Genomic DNA, 19819 nt, shown 5'->3' on the forward strand with positions numbered 1-19819 from the left:
AAGGCAGATGGATTGTCAGATGGACTTCTATTTGTAATGGAATATCAACACTCTAGTTTTGGCATTTCTATTTAATTAAAAAAAACAAAAAAAGTGGGACTTTTTTTAACTATCTCATCAAAAGTTGACGTAACTTTTAACTCTTTTTCTTTTTTTACCCACAGCCAAGAACACACAAACAAATTGTCAATCTGCTCTATTTTTCATTTCTGGAATCCCCAAATAGAAGAATTACATATGGGGGTTTCAATCTGAATCAGATGAAGAAGAAAGGAGTCAAAGTTGAGCCCCTCGCACTCCGCAGGGAATCATATTCAAAAATAATTTTAAAGATGCAGAACTGTGCATAATGTAAAACTAAGCTCAGTGAAAAGCTGAGGGAAAGAAGGAAAGTATTTCATTCTGCCTGTCGCATTATTTGCACCATAATAAAATGCTAATCCATGCATGAGCCATGTGCACATACAGACATACACTGACAAAATGCAGTCATCTGTCCATGTATGTAAGTCAGCACGTCAGGCAGACATGAGAGAGAGAGAGAGAGAGGGGGCAAAGATTTCATGTTTAATATTTTCAGTGAATTTCGTTGTTTTGATGGAGTTGGGCTTTTGACCGTGTTATGGGTTGTTGTGCTTTTGATGGCACAAGGTTGCATTCTGGGTTATTTACATTTTGTAGGTGTGTAGAGAGGATGGCGGCAGCGGCGGCGGTGGGGGGGGGGGGGGGGGGGTAAAGTGGGGAGATAAGCAAAGGAGAAAAGGTGAAGGAAGGTGACACAAGTATGTAGACAAGAAAAAAGCAAGGAAGAAAAAAAGACGGCAGGAAAAGAAAAGCAGAAGATACTCAGATGGGCTGAGGAGGAAAGTGGCGATATGAAAAGTGGTGGAGGGGAAGAGCAGATTAGAAAGGACAGGGCGGAGGAAGACTTGCAACAATAAATCAATAGAGCCTAGTTCAGCATAAATACTAGAAGCAGGAGGAAACAACTCTTCTATCGTGGCTCTGCCAAAGTACAAAAACACCTTTATGGTCACTTCTAAAACTCACACATTGAATCTCACATCCCACTGTGAAAAGGTTTGTGTTTGGGAGATTATTCATGAATCGATGCATCTGATGCAACAGCAATGCGACCTGTTTCTTTATGCTAAGCTAAGCTAAGATAAACACTCTTACTCCAACTCCTCCCATGACTTACATTAACACTAATATCGGTCCTCTCATGTAATAAATATGCATTTATCCATTACATATTGAAAAACAAAAAAGGCCAATGAAGTTATTTCTTCACATCATTTATTGAATGAACTGATTTCACACTAATTGTTGGCTTATCTTTCTCTTCTTTTTGGTTTAATGAAAAACAAATGCAAAGGTTTTTTCGCCACGCTTAGGAGAAAAAAAAAAAACCACACATACTCCAAAAGATATTTAAACTGAAGTGGCAGAAAGAAGCAAGGAAAGCATGGAGAGTGAAAAATGTTCCACAAAGCAGGAGAAAGAAATGGGCAAGGAGTAATAAGAGGAAAGGAGGGAGTGGAAATGGGAAAATAAAGGTGAGGAGTTGAGGGGAGGCAGTTGAAGTGCAGAGTAGGCGGCAAGTTGTTGAAGAGCAATATCAGGCATGAATGCTTTTTAAGACAAAGAGAGTGTACGAATCGGAGTGTTGCAGCAAACAAGAATTGCTCATTCAGCACACAAATATACAACGTACCATATCATTGTGGGCATGAATATCAATGTCCCTGTCAGCCGCTCGCTTTAAAGGGGGCTTTATGTGGAACAGATCTGTTGTTTATGTTGCCCACACTCAATTTGTTGTTGCTTTAGATATAAATCTCTGTGCAGATTTGCCTTTGTATTGCATCTAAGTGTTAACACAACTTAACCACTCCATCTCAAAGTCCTGATCTCATGCATTGTTTTAGCCAAAACACACTCCAAGTCCTCATGTCCGCCCCACCAGCTGTTCACAAGCCCCAGAGTTTAACATTTTGTTTCACATGGTTTTAGAAACAAGTTTGGTGTTTCTTTTTTGGCTTTTTCGATTAGTCAAGGATCCCTGCTTAGTCTTTTTTGCTTTTTTTGCTGGGTGTTGCGTTTAAGGCAGTTATTATGTGTACACTGACAAACGCAGGTCAGATTCGCCCTGTATGAACAATACACAGTCTAAACCGAAGTGTAATGAGCGTATTTAACAGGAAGGGCTGCAGCAACCATGAAAGGTTTGAGTTTATCTTACCCTAATATGGTATGTTCAAACAATATCAGCATAATGGAGGAGTGAATGATCAATGTAATTATAAGTCCTGCGTATCGTAGCTGGTAGCTGCTGGTTTTAAATCAAAAGAGCAAGAGTGACTAGTTCCTGCAAGGTAGAGCACAAATGAGGAGCAGCATGTAATCCCACAATGCAGCTAATTAGGATGCTACAGTCTACAACAGAGCACGAGCAATCACAACATTCATTTTCCCACCTCGTATCCTGTCCTGTCCGATTTGTTCTGCAGCTGAGACTCTTTGTATGAGTCCCAGTTGAACTGGAGAACAGAATTAGATCACTTTAGGCATGAGAGAAACAAAATGAACTTGTTGACCACTGTTGGAGGTGAACGACTGCAGCCACTCTCTTCATGGCCTTGGTCTACACAAAATCAAAGTTTTGTTATGAAAGTGATGAAAGAATCCATCGTCTTTGTTCCATTCAGAGAAACGTTTGAACCTCCAGCTAAACAGACGTTTGTGAAAGGAGGGACTCTTGTGTTTAAAGTCTGCAACTGGAAGAATCACTCATAAAGCCAACTGCACTTAGCTGTCGAGTAAATATCAAGCTGTCATCTCATGGTCGTTTAGGCAGTGAGAGGATTAAGCTATAGCTGACCATAACAACAATTATTCAACCTTTTACCTTAAATACATATATAAATATATGTTGATTAATCGGCACAATTCAAATAAATTTATAATAACATCTGGCAATTCTAATTTAGTTTTATTTATTTTTTTAGAGCAGAAAGTTTGCTACCTTTTCGTAAATAATCAAGTTAAAGATGTCAACAGTTATCATATTTATCTATTAATTACTCATTTGCATTTTTTTGGGGGGAAAAAGCATTCAATTCTCTTTCAGTTATTTACTGCTTTGTCTTGTATTATGTGACAATAAACTATTGGTTCGACAAAACAATATGTCTGCTCTGTGGCAGGCAACCTTTGCAAAATTTTGGCATTTGAAAGATGAAATAATCGTTGAATTAATCAAAAACACACCGTTACACTAAGAGATGAATTTGGCAGATTCATAGATAATTGGAAAAATAATAATAATAATAATAATTGTGATATAGGAACTTGTAAACTAGCTCACTCTTCTTTCCCTCACTTTCCTTGCTTCCTTAGATCAAGGTGTTCCCCTTCTCCTTCTCTTCCCTTTCAGTTTTTCTCTTATCCTCTACCTCTTTTGTTTGTTGTCTCTCTCTTGTCGTTGTGTTTGTTTGCCCTTCTGTCTCTGAGAGATATTGTATCTGTATGTGTTGCAGGATCACTCTGAATGGGATGAAGGTGTCCAGGCCAGACATTCGCATCGGCCGCTACAGAATGATTAAACACGAGAGAGACAAACACAACGAGCCCAACCCACAGAGGTACTGCATCATTGTCCCAATTCGTTCTCCAGGTTTTTCGTTCGAATCGATTGCTTTTGTTTCTTGACAACACACCTCGCACGATTCCTTGCAACATTTTCATCTCTATTTGAGAGCGTTATGATTGTGGTGCTGTAGTGGGTCCACTATCAATAGCGGGCCTACATAATTGGCGTTAGCGGTGCATCTATAACAATCCATAAACTCCTTGCTTAATTGTTGATTTTATTCTATCCACTTGTAAGGCGGTTACTTACTAAAGACGAGCCAGTGTTTTAAGGATAGATGGTCAGAGAGGAAATCTTTCCATTTCCATTGTCCTCTTTCTTATTTCACACACTCATTTTCTATATTCACAGCTGAATGCTGCCTACTGTTTGTCCTCCTGCTGCCCACTGAGCACATCCTTGTAAAGCATAGAAAGCAGCAGGAAGAATTCTCCATTTAATATGTCGTGAAAAGGGTTTATGTATAAGTTTAATATATATTGTTATCTATTTCTTTTACAAATAGCTTCATTCACAAACAAGATTTATATATGCTTTTATATCCACATTTTGGTAAAAGCAACGTGCTGAAAACTTGAATATCTGTAATCTAGCTCACATAAAGATAACACTGCCAAAGACTTGGGGATGAAAGCCATCCCCATAACTTTTATTAGGAATTAATCAGAAATATAATCAGAATTCTAGTTTACACGCAATCTTTAGCAAGGACTTCCAAAACATAAAGATCCTCTATCAAATTCATGTCTTTCACCCACATCGTGTCGACATCAGCCTGAAGAAATTAAAAAATCTCTTTTTTTTTCTTTTTTTTTTCTTGCTTAGATTTATTTATTCAGGGCTATGTTTGAGAACTTTGGTCTCTGATGGATTTCCAAAAGGATCCTTTGAGGGCCCTCCAAAGTATCCTCAAGTTTATCTCCACCTTTGAACGCACGTCACCACAATAAAACTACTGCTGCTACTGCAATGCGCTTCCACAACATAAACGCATGAAATAAGAGCATGATGCTGTTTCCCAAAAGAAGAAAAGAAAAAAGAAAACTCAGTAAAGAATGAAACTGGTGTCAGAACATTTTTAATGCTTTAGGACTTAAACTTGCTCAGAAATTCTTCCTGTAGCCGATAAAACATCTAAAATATTAATACGAGAAGACATGAAAATGCATGGAGCCATGAGAACATGCTGAATAAATAACATACATGGATTTCAAATATTTCTGGTCCTTCAAATTCAGTATTTGCTAATAGAAGTTGCAAGTTGCATGAATACTGAAACTACTGAATGCCTGATCATAACTTGCTGTAAAGACAGTTCAGTGTTACGAAGGACAGTGAGACATATTAGAGGGAGATTTAGGTATCAAATGAATCCACAAAGCAGACTTGGCATTTGAAAATCTTTCAATCTGTTAGTGACCAGGCCAAGGCCAAGTACAAAGCATTTTTAATAAATCCAAAATAGTTTTTCAGATATACAGCCCTCGGGTTCTAATGTTGCACTTTTGGGTACACCCATTTAAAGTGCTTTTCAGACGTGTGTAAAAACACTTACCATATAAAAACGTTATTTAATGGTTTGATGAACGGGACCCAATATGCAGAGATGAGCCCTTCTAGACACATTAATCACCAGAAGTATAGCACCTCACATTAAGCTGCTTCAATGTGGATTATCACTGTTTATTCTCCTCTAAGAGCCCCTGCTTTCATGCCTGGATAGGCTGGCCAGCGATGCCTCACAACACAAAAATCGATAGCTGCTGTAGCTGAGACGGAATAAAGATATGGTGACGTCTGTTCCCTCTTCCAATATCAGTTTTTGTTTGATTTCCGGGTAGTGTGATTTCATCATAGCATTGTGTTGTGTTGTGTTGCGTTGTGCTGCATTATCCTGTGACATGCCTGTGCATCCTCATGGTTCATAGTGAGGTCTAGTTTAGTTGCGGCTCCTAAATTGGTTTATAAGAAGATTACAAACTGCTGGCAACGAGAGTCGTGTGGGGAAGAGGAGTGCCGGTTTTTATTTTGCTCCAAACAAGCCAAACAAATTGTGACATCGTTTGATTTGAACTTGGTCTGCAGCCTCCGAATCCTGCTTCTAATACTTTTTTTTCCCCCTTTCTTAAATCAGACATTGTCACTGAGATCAAGTGCAGACAAATGAAATGAAAATAACAGACAGAAAAGTGAAAAAGAAAATAAGCAGTTTTCAGAGACTTATGGGATCCTACCCTTTATTAAAGTTGCAAAGATTTATTATTTTTATTTTTTTTTCAAATTGCTGCAAAAACAATTAATCACAGCTACACACTGTCAATACTTCTTTGTTTTCATTTCACTTTCCACCTCTCACCTTTTTTTTTTTTTCAAAAAAAAACAACAACCAAAACATTGCTAATAGATCCGCTTAATAGTGCATATCCAGTCATCGATCCGTCTGAGTCCTTGTTGAAATAGAGCTTCAGTCAGTACTAACTGTGCTTACAGCCACAAACCTGCTGTAATAAAAAGATAAGTGTCTTATTTAACAGTACATTTTTGACTTTAAGAGCTGCAGTTTTTCATGTTTGTGGTGTTACTTATTAAGGCAAGTGCAGTGTTTTTCTTGCCGTTAAGACAAATACTACAGCATATCTGATGAATCCTTTTTATTGCTAGTGACTTATTCATCTAAAAAAATATTGTCAAACAAAATAGGTGAATAGCCTGAAAAGAAAAACAACCCCCTGGCTGATATCTATGGAAACATGTTTTCATCATTAACACATCCAAATACAAATGTGCAAGATCCAAAAGAGGAACAACTGAAAAGACAATATATATGTTTATTTATTTAATAAATTTTTAGCTAAAAGTGGAATCGTGTCCTCCTTTTAGCTAATGTCACAGACATTCCTTTGTTATACTGCGCGATAATTTGCTTGATACAGCTTAAAGAAAAGTCTCACCCCTCAGCAGCCATTTTGGCAACAACCACAGGCTTTAATTTATGTGGTGTGCCGCTCTCGTAGAACACCTCTGATAAAACCCAGCTCCGATAAATATCTGTGAGGGCTTCAAATTAGCTGAAATTCAGCCCTGTGACATCAGCTGAAAAGAAAGTGGCAGAGACATTTTTCTACCTTTGTCAAGGCCCTGCTGAGTGCAATCATTCCAGAGTGCTTTAACACCAAAACTAAAAATCTGTACTGTAAAATGGCAGCAAATGTGAGGATTTATAAAATTACCAAGCCCATATGATATGCCATCCATCATTGTTGTTGTTGTTGTGTTAGTGTATGTGTGCGTGTGATGGAGAGAGGGAGAGAGATTCAGTGGCTCCTCAGTAATTGCTTGCTGAAATGACACCAATAGAGATGAGAGCAAGCTAGGTCAGACTAGTCTAGTTGCTTTCATCAAAGTCAATAAATCAGCCACTAGACGGAAAGATCTGCGAGCGTGGGTGTGTGCGTTTGTGTGTGAGAATGCGTCTACTTGATACTCAATTCCCATTTTCTTCCTCCACTTGCTTGTTGCTCTGCACTCCCTCTCTGTTCAGTGGACCAGACTTCCTCAATATGAGGTGACACCCACAGAGACGCTATTTATTTGGAGCCGATACATTATTCATAACTGTAGCGAGAGGCAGAAAATAGCTGGCCTATTAGTCGGCACAAACTTTTTTTTTTTTTTATTATTATTTTTTTTACAGCCATTCTGGACACTCATTTTAATGTCTCCGATATCTTAAGTGGTCCAGATATTTTGGGCAGGTTAAGCTATATTCAAGTGGAATGAGTCTTTTGGGGTGTTTTGTTTTAGTTTTTTTCTCTCACTCTTTCTCTTAGATCCTGCAATTTAGTTACTCATTTTTTTATAATGGATAAGGAAAATTCAACATTTATTATTTAAATTAAGAGAGTGTTAAACACGTTGACGTATCTGATATTTTTTACTGTGATTGGCAAACTCATGAAATAGAATAAAACTAAAATGGAGAATAAAGTAAAGTAGAATGAGGTTAGCTGGCTAAGACTTGTTGTTTAGTGACTGGAATAGCTGCAGTTCTTTGGCAAACCAAGTGAGCTATGAATCTGCACGTTTCCATTTTGATGTGTTCAATGTGAAAATGGCGTCATGCTCATGTTGGCATGTGTAATATTTACCTTTGCAATATCTTAGATAGGTGACCCAGCATAGTAACCTGATTCTAAATTTTGGATCACACCTAAAGTCCCTGTGTACTGACCAAAGAACAAGATGATGGATTCAAGCAGCTGAAATGGGTTTCATCTGTCGGGTGGCGGGCCTCCGTCTTGGAGATAGGGGGCGGACTTTCGGCGTCCAGGGGGAAGTCAGAGTACTCACTGCTCCTTCACATCAAAAGGAGCCAGTTGAAGAGGCTCGGGCTTCAAATTAGGATGCCTCCCAGACACTTTTCCTTGAAGGTCCTTTGGGAATGTCTCGTCCTCCTTTGGGAGGAGGGCCCAGGGTGTATCAAGGACTCCCTGCAGGGATCGCTCGTCCCATCTGGGCTGTGAATATCTCTCCCTTTGGAGACATCCATCCTTACAAGATGGATGTCTCTAATTGTCTGCTCAGCCTCTTGTCACTGCGACCCAACCCGGGAATATACAGAGGGAAATGACCTGATAAAACCACCAAATTCAAAGTTTTGGATTCATCTAAGGAACAAGAAGTGGTAGCTGTTGCTATGTTTTACTCATTTACTCAAGATTTTGATCCTGACTGTGGCAAAAGAGGAGAAGTCGAGAAAAACAGTAAGGTTAGCAGGATTTATCCTCTGTGATCATGAACATAAGTACAAAACTTAATGAAAATCCATCGAAGAGCAGTTAAATTGCATTTATTCGACTTTGCACCAAGTGACCAAAAAATTGCAAACCTGCACATCTAGTGTTAAAATGTGTGGTCTGACGAGAAAGCGTATTTACAGTGTGAAGACTTTGAGCTTTTGTTCAAATTTCCAGATTCTCCATCACTGGAAAATTGCAAAGCAGCAACTTAAACCTAAAACCTTTCTCCACACAGGGGAGATGGCTGTCATATAAGGCCATCACCGTCATAAATTCTCACCTTTCCACATTTCTCACATTTCCATGTGTTTAATTTGATAAATGTCGGATCAATAATAATCAATGTTCATCACTTTTTAGAAATGATAGTGAACCTGAAAACATTCACATCTCAAGCAACGACTTACAACATCAATTTGTCTTTCCAAATTTTCTCAGTCCATAATGACAGAGGTCTGTCACTCAATTACACAGATAAGCAGAGCTTCTGCTTCTGCTCTTTGTCTTCAGGTGTTCTGTTCTGATTCAGATAAACGGTTGAGTCTTTTGGGAGAGTTTTTTCTGGACTACCTGTGTAATGTCCAGCATTTACCCAGGGAAGCATTGTCTCGACTGTTTGATGAATGTGTACCGTCTCTCCTGCATACTTACACACACATACCACGCACATGCACGCACACAAGTGCGCGCACACAAACAGCAGTCTATTATATCGGACCTCACTGTGATGCTGGTTTAGCATAGCAATGAGATATTAGGCCAGCAGAAGTAAGAAAGAGAGACATTCATCACCAGCTACGAGTATCAGTTAGCAAGTACACACACACACACACACACACACACACTGTCACGCCTGCACAGCTTTGTGCATTGCAGATGAATGCGATGCACAGTAACACTGCTCAGTATTCTCTTCATATGTCATCATCTTGGGCCAGAGCAGAAACATTGTGTGTATGTATGTATTTTTTGCAAATGTGTAAATGTGGCCTCACTTTTGGGGAAATGCGCTCTTTTGCTTTCTTACCAAGCGTGGGGTCAAAAAAGGAGGAGATTGATGCAACACTTGCTTATCGTGAAGCTGAAACCAGGAGGCTGTTAGGTTAGCCGAGCATCAACGCTGGAAATACTGTAGGGGAGACAGTTAGCTTGACTCTGTCCACTGACTGCAAAATCTGCCTAACAGCATCTTTAAAGCCAAACGTTTCAGCTTCTCCTTTGTTGATTATCGAGCCCAGTATAGTAAAGTTCATACTAGATTGTGGAAATATTCATGAATGAGTACAGAAGTTTTTGTAGCGTTTGTTCTACTGCTATGCTCATCCCCTCAATCCCCCCTCCGCCCAGGACAGACATATTATTATACAGACATATCAGTCTTCTCTTCTAGCTCTTGGTATGAAAGCCAAATAGCAAAAGCCAAATCTCCCATTACGATTTCCTATACCGCTATCAAATCACAAACAAGCCTAAGTCACTGGCATGAAACCTGAAATCTCTTCATGTGAGACACCCTCTGTGGAATTAAAATGGAGCGCTGCTTTGCCCAGTAAGGATTCAGCCTTGAAATAAGAATAACGCCCTCAAACTTTCTCAAATAAAAGTACATTAAGTGACACTGATAGGTTTGAAATCATACAACATACAATCGTGTATAGTGAGTGTGCACATTTGTCATCCTCTATTTGGATGTGGGGATTAGTTTATTGCTTATAATCTCTTATGTTTGATAGATTCAGCCAAAGATTTTTCATTTTTCCCTCAGCTCTGTCACTTTATCTTTAATATCAGTATATCTAGCTCTCTCCATCTGTCACTTGCTTTCCCTGATTTATGTCTCTGCCTATCTATCCTCCATTTCTTTCCCTTCGTCATCCAGCCTTCATTTCACTTTCAACCGTCTGCTTTTTCTCCCGCCTTCCTTCCTTTGCCCTCTGTCTCTTAATCGAATTCCCTCTCTTTTTAGATGGAAGCACCGATCTTTGGTAGACGTCAGACCACGTAATGTTGTTTTTATCTTATTATATGATTTTGGTCAAGGGAAAGATGTTTGACAACATTCTTCCTGCTTGAATTCATGCCAGTGAAGTTCTTTTTGATTTGATTTGCGAGTGACAGAAGGAGAAGGCGATGCTGGGAAGAAAAAAAAAAAAAAAAAGCGAGAGAGAGAGAGATGTTCAGTAGTCAGCTGTGACAAGGATCTGTGGGCGCAGTGGTCCGTGTCGGGCTGAGGTGTCAACTCCACTTGTACGTCCAAGCATATCATTAAGAAAATGTTTTATGTTGGAGTCAGTCGCCATTGTGGTTTGAAAAGTAGATGTGTACGTTCGGTGTTTGCACCCAACACCTCTTTCTCTTTTCACATAAAAGGAACAGACATGTTAAGGCATGAGTGTTATAAATCTTCAGTGGAGACGCTTGCACACTGTGGCCTCATTTCTACTCTGATTGCTACTACTACGACTAACAGGAGGGTTTGTGTTATGAATCCACTTTAATGCCTGTGGTTGCATCACACACTGAACTGACACACAAGAGCAGTTGTGTTATGTTACTCTCTGACATGCCGTGTGAATTATTTTATTTAATGCTAGAATCAGAGCAGGTTCTGATGTAACTGCTCAAGCACAAACATCAGGTAAAGACACTCAAGTATAATTCAGCATAACAAACCAAGACGGCTATGATGGATGATACCATTCACTGAGTTGCATTGCGATGCCATAGCATCACCTGTTGGTCGGGATCAGTACTGTAAAGGAAAATCGATACACAGTGTACCAACCCAGCAGGAGAGTTATGCTTTCCTGAAATGGTAGTGTCTATGCTGTAAACAGATGTTTGATGGTTGCGCTTTCTCGCTCTCTCTTATTGCTTAGTTTCATCTTTTGAATTCCCAATTATTATGCTGATTTCTCTTCAGGTTTTGTGAAGTGTGTTTGTTTGTTTTGTTTCCCATTAACATCCCTTATGTGGTCCAAACTTAGGAAGGACCTTGGGAATTGTGAACTTAATTTCCCATGTGCATGAAAAGCAAAAGGGACCAAACCTTGAGAGGCAATGTTAGGCAAAATAATTACATACACTTACATGCAGAGGCAAAGAAGCCTAACTTAATTAGATGTATCGCAAAGTGACAAGCCCTTTTTCTTCATATATAATTCTTTGTAGTCGTCTTCCATCTCAGCATTGTGTTATGTGTATGTTATCTTCTCTAAAAAAGCAGCAGAATGTAGTTGTTCATGTTCATGTTGTTTCCTTCCGTAGTGCAGTCCTATAATTATCTGCATTTCCAAAAACAATCTCCATCGCACCAACCAAAAGTTGAAATTATACCTTGAAGTTCTGGCACTATTGTTTCTTTTCACTTGTACTGAACTGAATCTAATTTTTACTGTGTCCTTTTCTCTCGCTTTCTTTTTTGTTTGTTAGATTCAACAAAATACAGAACACAAAGAACACGATGAAGAAGGATGGCATCAGCTCTCTGACCTACAGACTGGTTCAGGTCAAGAGGTATCCTCTGTACACAAACATCTCTGTGGAGATTGGCAAGCCACCGCCTCGGCCTATCAAGGGTTAGAGAGAGACAGAGAGGGAGGTGATGGACTGGAGGGAAATGATGAAAAGATCAGAGACTAGATAAAGGACATTAAATAAAAAGCATACCTTGAAGGTAAAGGGAAAAGTAGCCACAAGCACATTACAGTCTCTTTCTGTCTCTTTTTTTGTTTTGGTTTGGGTTTGTTTTTTTTTTTTTAAGATATCAGCTTGCCATCTCTCTATCAAGGACTCAGGCTCTTCCCCACCTTTTTTCAAGCAGCCAGCGGCTTCACACCTCCTACCTTTCCCAATCAGTGACTTAAGCATTAGAGCGTGGACCAAAGCTTACGTATCAGCGACCGGCAGAGGGTTGGACTCAAACATGGGATGGAAACTCGAAGCCTTCTCCAAAACAATCCGTTGTAAACTGGAGGGCATCCAAAGGCATATCAGCAGAGGATGCTGACGGGAAGTGCTATTGAGTGATTAAAGGACTAGACAATACTGTTGGGTCACGCTTTGGAACTTCTTCAAAGCATATTCTGGAAATGACAGACAGCATTCAGAGGGATTTTGACAATGGTCGAAGCCAGTGACTCCAGTCATGAGAAAACTGGCCTGTTAATGTTGGATGGGGATTTAGGAATCAAGAAATGAACAGGCTTGGTGGACGACAGGCCAGAAATTGCCTCTGGAGGCAGACTCTAAACTGTGGAGCTGGAGGAGATGGTCCGCATATGAGAGATTTCACCTGAGGTTTATCTTGACTTATGATAAACTAAAGACAAATTAATATTTACATTTTTGTCAGGGAGTCACCTGTTTGGATCTAATTACTCATTTAAAATCCACTATCAATTAATGAATGTGTATTGTGCCTGCATCTACAGCAGAGGACTCAAAACAGTGCCGGGACAGGCTGATGAAACCTGTTTGTCAGCAGAAACACGTACCTGAGAACTCGATTTTGGTTCTCTTTTTTTATATCATAACTCAAAGTTTGGAGACAGACACTGAGTTATTGGAGGTTTTGCAACAAGGTAAACAAACACATTGAAGATATTGAACGTTTTCTCTTGTGCTGAATACAATATGGTGGAAGTACTTTAGGAATGCATTTTTAATGCATGGGGGAATTGAAAGCATCAGGGCAAATACATGACACACTGACAGCTCAGTTCTGATTTTGGACTATATTGGAGATTTTCTGTAAAATTAGTTTTTGTTTTTTTTTTTCACCCACCTTGAAGGGATGGAAATTTGTTTCTTTTGTTAATCTGGATCCCAATGGTGCATTTTTTTTTCTCTCTCAAAGGAGCCATTGTTTTTGAGGTGCATGAGTATTTATATACATACACTTTCAAATATTTTAAATAAGCAATTCTTTTATCATCTTATATCTTTTATCATATTTGTTGGAGTGCGAAAATCATAAATGGGCTGTCAGGGTAGTAGGTAGGCCCACTGTAATCAAGTCTTTATATATATATATATATATATATATAGGCCTTTATGAAAACTCAGTGCTATTTCTTTGCCATTTTCTCTCTCTCTGCTTTCTTTTCCCTTCAGTCAAAGGCGATCGTATCTGGAAAGGAAATTACAGGGTGATAGTTTTCTACAGGTGGACATTGTGAAAATTAAAGCAGTAATGGGAAGTTATGATTTGACTGAGCAGTTTGACTTCTCTTTAATTCTACTTCAGATTTTATAATCAACAGCTGTCAGTTGTTTATTTAGCTGATTTTATCACATTCTCAGATTTCACAAGCTAGTTTATCACATTTTTGGTGTTTCATATTTTCTATTAAAATGTTTCCATAAAAAAATGGAATTGGAGTTTCATATCTTTCCCCATGTGACACATGAGCGAAGTGTCATTATTGGTTTCATGGTTTTCTCTATCAACATATTGAAGCTTTTGTCAGTTTTATGTTTATGCATTACTTTTGTCCATTTGTTTCTTTCCTCATCTCAGCCATTGATGCTGGTACTGTTGACGCCTGTAACACCAAACTGATGCCTTCATAAGTTACACAAAGGAGAAGGGAAGCCATTTTTAGGTCAAAGGTTATTTCTAGGGCTTGGGGGGCAGCATCTAAAAAAATATTCTACAATAATACTAAAATGAACACATATTTGTTTACGTTTGAAATGCAGAGAAAATGGAAGGTATTGTTGCATTTTTCTTTAGCATACTTTTCACATGCACTCACGCTGTCCTTCCTCTTTTACCTCCTCATTCACTGCCTTTTCTTTCTTTCTCTGCCAGTCTAGGCTGTATATGTCAATGGACACTGTTGTGCTTTGTGGTGGCTCCACTCCAGGCACAGCTATGTCTCACAAGACTGCTTCTTTTTTCAATGGATATCGACAGGACTGTGTGTCTCCAAATCTGTGCCACTTATTTTTAATATCTATTCACTCCGTTCAGTAGTCATCCCTCACATCCCCTTTTCTGTATTTCAATCCTTTTTGCTCTCTCTCTCTCTCTCCTGGAGTGCAGTACTCTCGTGAGTTTGTGTCCTTGGTAGATAGGACTACATATGGAGAGGTCAATACAATCCCTTCTCTACACTATTTACAACATACCCTGTGCAATATTACAGATACATTCACATCTACCCCATATCCTGCTTATAGGTTGTTGTTTTTAAGTGGGATATGAGGTGATGGAATTATTTTTTGGATATGATTTGAATTTGGTTTTGTAATTAATCTATACATAATTTACCAGCTTTATGACCGAACCGACATCTTAATTAATTTCTCCAATAACGTTCCCATTCTGACATTGTTAAAGGGGCACTCCAATGATTTAAAGATTTACTTCCAAAAAGCTGGGTGACTTTAGATGTGATATATTTTTAAAAACAGTGGTCTAAATTCAACCAGCAAATGCTTAAACATATTGGTCAGCTCTCAAAAATACTGGATATAATATACATTTCCCATTTGGTCTCATTCATCAATTTTTCCTGTGTACAATGTTACATGATTCACCATTGAAGAAGTTTACAACATTAAATCAGCAGTACAATTGATTGATAAATGTATTGGAAAATATTTTGCTAATCTAAAAGCTTGTTATTCAAGCTCCGAAGAGTGGAAACTGCTAATCACACTGTTGAGAAAGCAGATTTTTCTATTGACAGGGTAAACTATTTTTTGTGTGGGGGATGGGGTTGATTCTGGGAATATGCCAACTAGATCATTTTGAATTTATTAAACCTCAAATTTGCAGATCTGACAGGCTTTGTCTCCAGTTGATTGTATTATCTAGGAGAGTCCTGTGTTTCCATGTCACGCAACATTTAGGATATTAAAAGGATTGTAATCCTGCCATAGCAACTCCTGAGAATCCACCTCTTTCAATCCATTTCAATCCAATTTCATACCTCTTCTTTGTAACACGGGTTTTTCTTTCTCAGGGGTCTCAACCCGTGCTGAGGAGACCCTTTTTGTCATCCTCGTGGTTACTTTTTCAGACAGCTGTTTACGTAGACTAAGTAATCATAAATCAGAAAATCAGTGGAGTGTCCCGGGTGCATTCAAGGCTACACATGATATATTACTGGATGCCTTTTATGAGGTTATGTACATCAAGAAAATGTAAAGAGGGTGGAGAAATTGATGGATGTAGCAAGAAAGATGCGTTCCCAGTGTGTATAAGCAGTAAAATGGGTTATAGAATCAGCAACAGAAACTTCAGCGAAAGTAGAATTTGAAATGTTTCCTGTGCTTGAGAATAACAACAACCACGAGGTGTGCTTTGCGTTTCCTGATGCACTTTTAATTTTTGAAGGTGTTTTCAGTTGTGAAGTACACCTCACATGCTTAAGCATTCAAAAGGATTTTTCAAATAGACTTTTTGCTTGTCTGCTGCAGACAAGACTTTCAGGCCTGGGGGCATTTTTAAAAATTTACTGTAACTCTCGCTATGTTTTTTTTTTTTGTTTGTTTTGTTTTTTTTTGTACATTGAATGTTAAAAATGTTATATCTTATATAGAATGCATTATGTTATATCAGACCTACTTTTTCTATACAATCAATAAATCTGCTGTTAAAGATTGTGTGATTGTGTTGTCAGTTTGTTATTTAAGTGTGTTTTACTGTGCTTTGAGTTTTGTTTAGTTTTTTTCCTTTCCTAGATCACTGAAGAATATAATCAGAAAATAAACTGTCAGTAAAATAATCCTAGAGCTGTAAGATTGGCGCGTTTGACAACATTGTCTCCTGTAACCACAACTCATACCACTTTGGGGATTACATATTATAGAATTTATTTATTGCATATATTCAGTAATCTTTATTTTATCTTCTCAATTCCATCCAATATTTTAAACACATCTTAAAAGCTACAATGTAAAACTAACTACATGTCTCTCTTTTCCTTTTGCCTTTTTTTTTTTTTTAGTATTATTATTATTAGTAATATTTGCAGGGAAGGCTGTTCTGGTCAGCACTGAAAAGCTTGGCAGGGAAATCGGCACAGTAGAAAACACAAAATGAAATGGGCAAGAAAAGGTAAACTGGATTATTTTTTTCAAGTCAGTATATTATCCACACACAGCATAATGTGGAGGTGTGGTTCATATTAGCGCCCTTCCGTTTAAATCCAACTTCATTGGAAATATATTAGATAATTTTCTTACCAACAGTTAGATGAGAAGGTTGATAACAATTTCATATTAAATATGTAATTTGAACCTGTTATCTTATCAAAGAGCTAAGTAGCAATTAAACCAGCAAGAGAGCAGATAAGTGTATGTTCCAAAATGTCACTATTTCAGTAACAAATAAATTCTGATAAAATGTTCATAACCCCAAAGCTTTACACTCAATCTCAAACTTTGCCTAAAAGGGAAGATTTCAGGGAGATTTGAGACAGTAGAACCTGTCACTTATGACAGTGCTTAATGCAGAAGCAGTGTGGGTGTTTTTGAGGAAGAAAATGCCACATTAGACTATAACACTACACATAAATGCATAATCACATTATTTTTGGTTTTTGTTCAAGTGTCCTTCATAATTGAAGTGACAGATGGCAAAAAATATTGTAGACAGGTCTGCTGCCTATGAACTTATATGAAATGACAGTATACTTCATGTTAGACACGTTCTCATTCTGAGCACAAAATGATGATTTTATGCTTTGTCAGAGAGACTACCAGGACAAGCTAGATGCCTTTTCTGGTGAAAAATTAATAAAGCAGTAAAATACATTTTTTTCCCCTGCTCTACAGTGTACATGCACAAATGACAGGCTGTTAAATGAAACCTTGTTCTCCAATATTACTCATGTCTACATCTACTGTACAGTCATATGATTGGCTATAGTCTCATTCATTATATTTCAATTTCCATTGAAATTTAATTGTTAAATTTATAGACGTTGAAGATGGTTTATTGTTTTGATAAGCCATTATCGAATCTAAATTGCATCACAGCTGTGCATACATTCCAATACTGCATCAAACTGTGACAGGTCATTTACAATGTCTTACCATCCAACAGTCGCATTGTTTTTTTTACACGGCTGGTTCTTTCCCAAGGGAGGTGTCTGGACAGGTAAAAGAAACCATAATATCTTCTGGGTTTTCTTTAAAGATGTATAAAAACAAGCAGTAAAGCTGGAGTTTGGAACTGCACCCTATTGGTGATTTGCAGAACAGATTAGGTAAGGTTATGGTCCAATACTGTTCACTACGGTGACAAATTCAGTGGCTTTCATTGGTGCTATAAAAATATTGGAATTATCATTGTGGAATGGAAGTTGAGCTCAGTCTCTGGTTGCTGTTCCCAAATATTTCTGTAGTTGCAGATGATCCGTTCAGTCTGGCATTTAAGATGACATTTCAAGCTGCAGAGAAGGGTTCAGCACATTTTTAAACATAGAGGGTGGACAGCTGCTCATCGAGTCAGGAATATGGGTTCTAAGAAGAGAGCTGCTGACAGACTGAATCAGTTTTGTTGGTTGGACGGTTGTTCAGGCGTACAGTTTTTGAGGCGGGAACAGGTGGCGAGGCGGTTTCCCTCCCAGTAGCCGGCATCCTGGCCATCGTGACAGCGACACTTGGTGCAGGAGTCGACCCAGACGGGCACTCCCGCAGGAATCACCTGACTGCGTGAGGCGTCAACATAGCAGTTAGGACCTGGAAGGAGATGAACATCATCATGTGGTGCTGAAATTTGATAAATTAACATTTGAGAAGATAAATGTCCTGTCCCATCTCCGAGGAGCACTGTGTGTCACTCAACTCACCCTCCTTGCATTCAGGGCAGCATTTTCCTGACTCATAGACAGGATTGACACATGGTGGAGGGGCACAATCAGCAACTAGACAACGGGCGATGCCATCACTGTCACAAGTGCACTGCTCACACTCGGATGGCTGAGAAAAGGCCAACAGTGGAACTCAGCATGAATCATTTTTTAATCTCTTAGTGGTGTAAATGCGAGCTAATAGCTGACAAATAGAATATCACAGCATCATATTTCACCTATAACACCTTTCACCAAGTTTTGTTCATCAGCCATCTCAAAAGGGGGCGCCATTTACCTCCAATTCTTTTATCTAGTCTCACGTTACAACATTAACATACCATTGTTAGTAGTTAGTGGATAGACGTTCTGGAGAGAAATATACCTTAAAAAATAAAACCTTTTTAGTCATTCACACATAACTAGGAGAAACAGTTTGATCCAGGAGTGTGGTTGACAGGAAAACTGCATGAAGCACACCAAGAGAAAAGTTTGGACATAAACAAGATCAGATAGTGCTGACTTTTGTTTTTGTGTTAGATACACGTCTCAGTAACAATTGGTAATTAATATAAAACATCTGATTTTAATGAGTCTGGGATGTTCATTATTTTTAATGTTGCTCTTAAAAGTAACTAAGTAACATAAGTGTGAGATGTTCCTTATTATAACTTACATATGAAAAAAACCCCATAACAGGTCATTCCTGTAATCTATGTGTGTGTCGCTGTCAATCTTACCTGGAAGTTCTGCCCCAGGTCGTACACCACCCCTCGGTACTCACAGCCGATCCTCTCGCACCGGGGGCAGCAGTCGGTGGGGTAGTGGCTGACATGGATGCACGCAGCCGGCAGGGAGGTGCACTCGGTGCGGGCGCATGCGGAGCCCTCGGCGGTGCATTCACACTGGGTGCAGTGGTCGGAGTCTAGAAAGTACCATTCCCCGACGTAGTACAAGCTCCCGTTGGCCTCGCAAGTGCTCTCTTGCTGTCCGGCGACCGAGAAGCTGAACCCGGCCGGAGCGCAGAACAGGAGCGCCAGCGCGGCCGTGCAGAACCTGCGCTCCAACGAGAGGCGCACATTCAAAACCTTCCCCATCATTTATCAGATTATTCACCTTTGGAAAAACTTCTTTTTTCTAAAGTAAACAATGTGGCGAAGTGGGGCATCCACTGTAGTCCAGATCAGATTTGTTAACAAAGTCTTTAGTTTCTCACATTGTCACCCGGCCCGGAGCCTTTTACCTCCTGACTCCTCACACCGGGGTCTGCAGAGGCAGCGGGCGGAGCCCGGAAAGGGGTGGAGGTCTGAGGTATAAAGGGGGGAAAGTCACATCCACTGCCAAGGAGAGTTCACATGCCTGTCCCTCCCCCTGGTCCAACACCTGTCACTTTATTATATTTTTACAAGAGCACAAGTGTGTTGGTCATAACTTAAGTCTGTTAAAGCGTCGATCGATAATGATAATAAAAACAAAGTTAAATCTCGCGATATTTCCCTTCCCTTAGCAACTGGAACGTTTACCCTAGTTACCACCGCTTTGCTGGATACAAGACG

General features: G+C 39.1%; 2 protein-coding genes across 2 annotated transcripts in view; one reads left to right on the top strand and one right to left on the bottom strand.

Moving 5' to 3' along the window:
- Positions 1-12157, top strand: part of b4galt2 (UDP-Gal:betaGlcNAc beta 1,4- galactosyltransferase, polypeptide 2) — a 111099-nt gene extending 98942 nt beyond the window's left edge. The window contains exons 6-7 of the mRNA XM_029525198.1: positions 3543-3647; positions 11887-12157. Of these exons, the coding sequence (XP_029381058.1) occupies positions 3543-3647; positions 11887-12037 (256 nt within the window). The 3' untranslated portion in view covers positions 12038-12157. The remainder of the gene's footprint in view (positions 1-3542; positions 3648-11886) is intronic.
- A 3752-nt stretch (positions 12158-15909) lies between these two features.
- LOC115057716 (von Willebrand factor C domain-containing protein 2-like) lies at positions 15910-19527 on the bottom strand. The gene is made up of 3 exons (XM_029524906.1): positions 19004-19527; positions 18264-18393; positions 15910-18153 (listed from the first exon to the last, which is right to left on the bottom strand). Exons 1-3 carry the CDS (start codon positions 19361-19363, stop codon positions 17963-17965), a joined length of 681 nt encoding a protein of 226 aa, XP_029380766.1. The 5' UTR covers positions 19364-19527; the 3' UTR covers positions 15910-17962.
- Positions 19528-19819: the final 292 nt, after the last annotated feature.

This window comes from Echeneis naucrates, chromosome 17 (genome assembly GCF_900963305.1).
Source record: "Echeneis naucrates chromosome 17, fEcheNa1.1, whole genome shotgun sequence".
NCBI lineage: Eukaryota > Metazoa > Chordata > Actinopteri > Carangiformes > Echeneidae > Echeneis > Echeneis naucrates.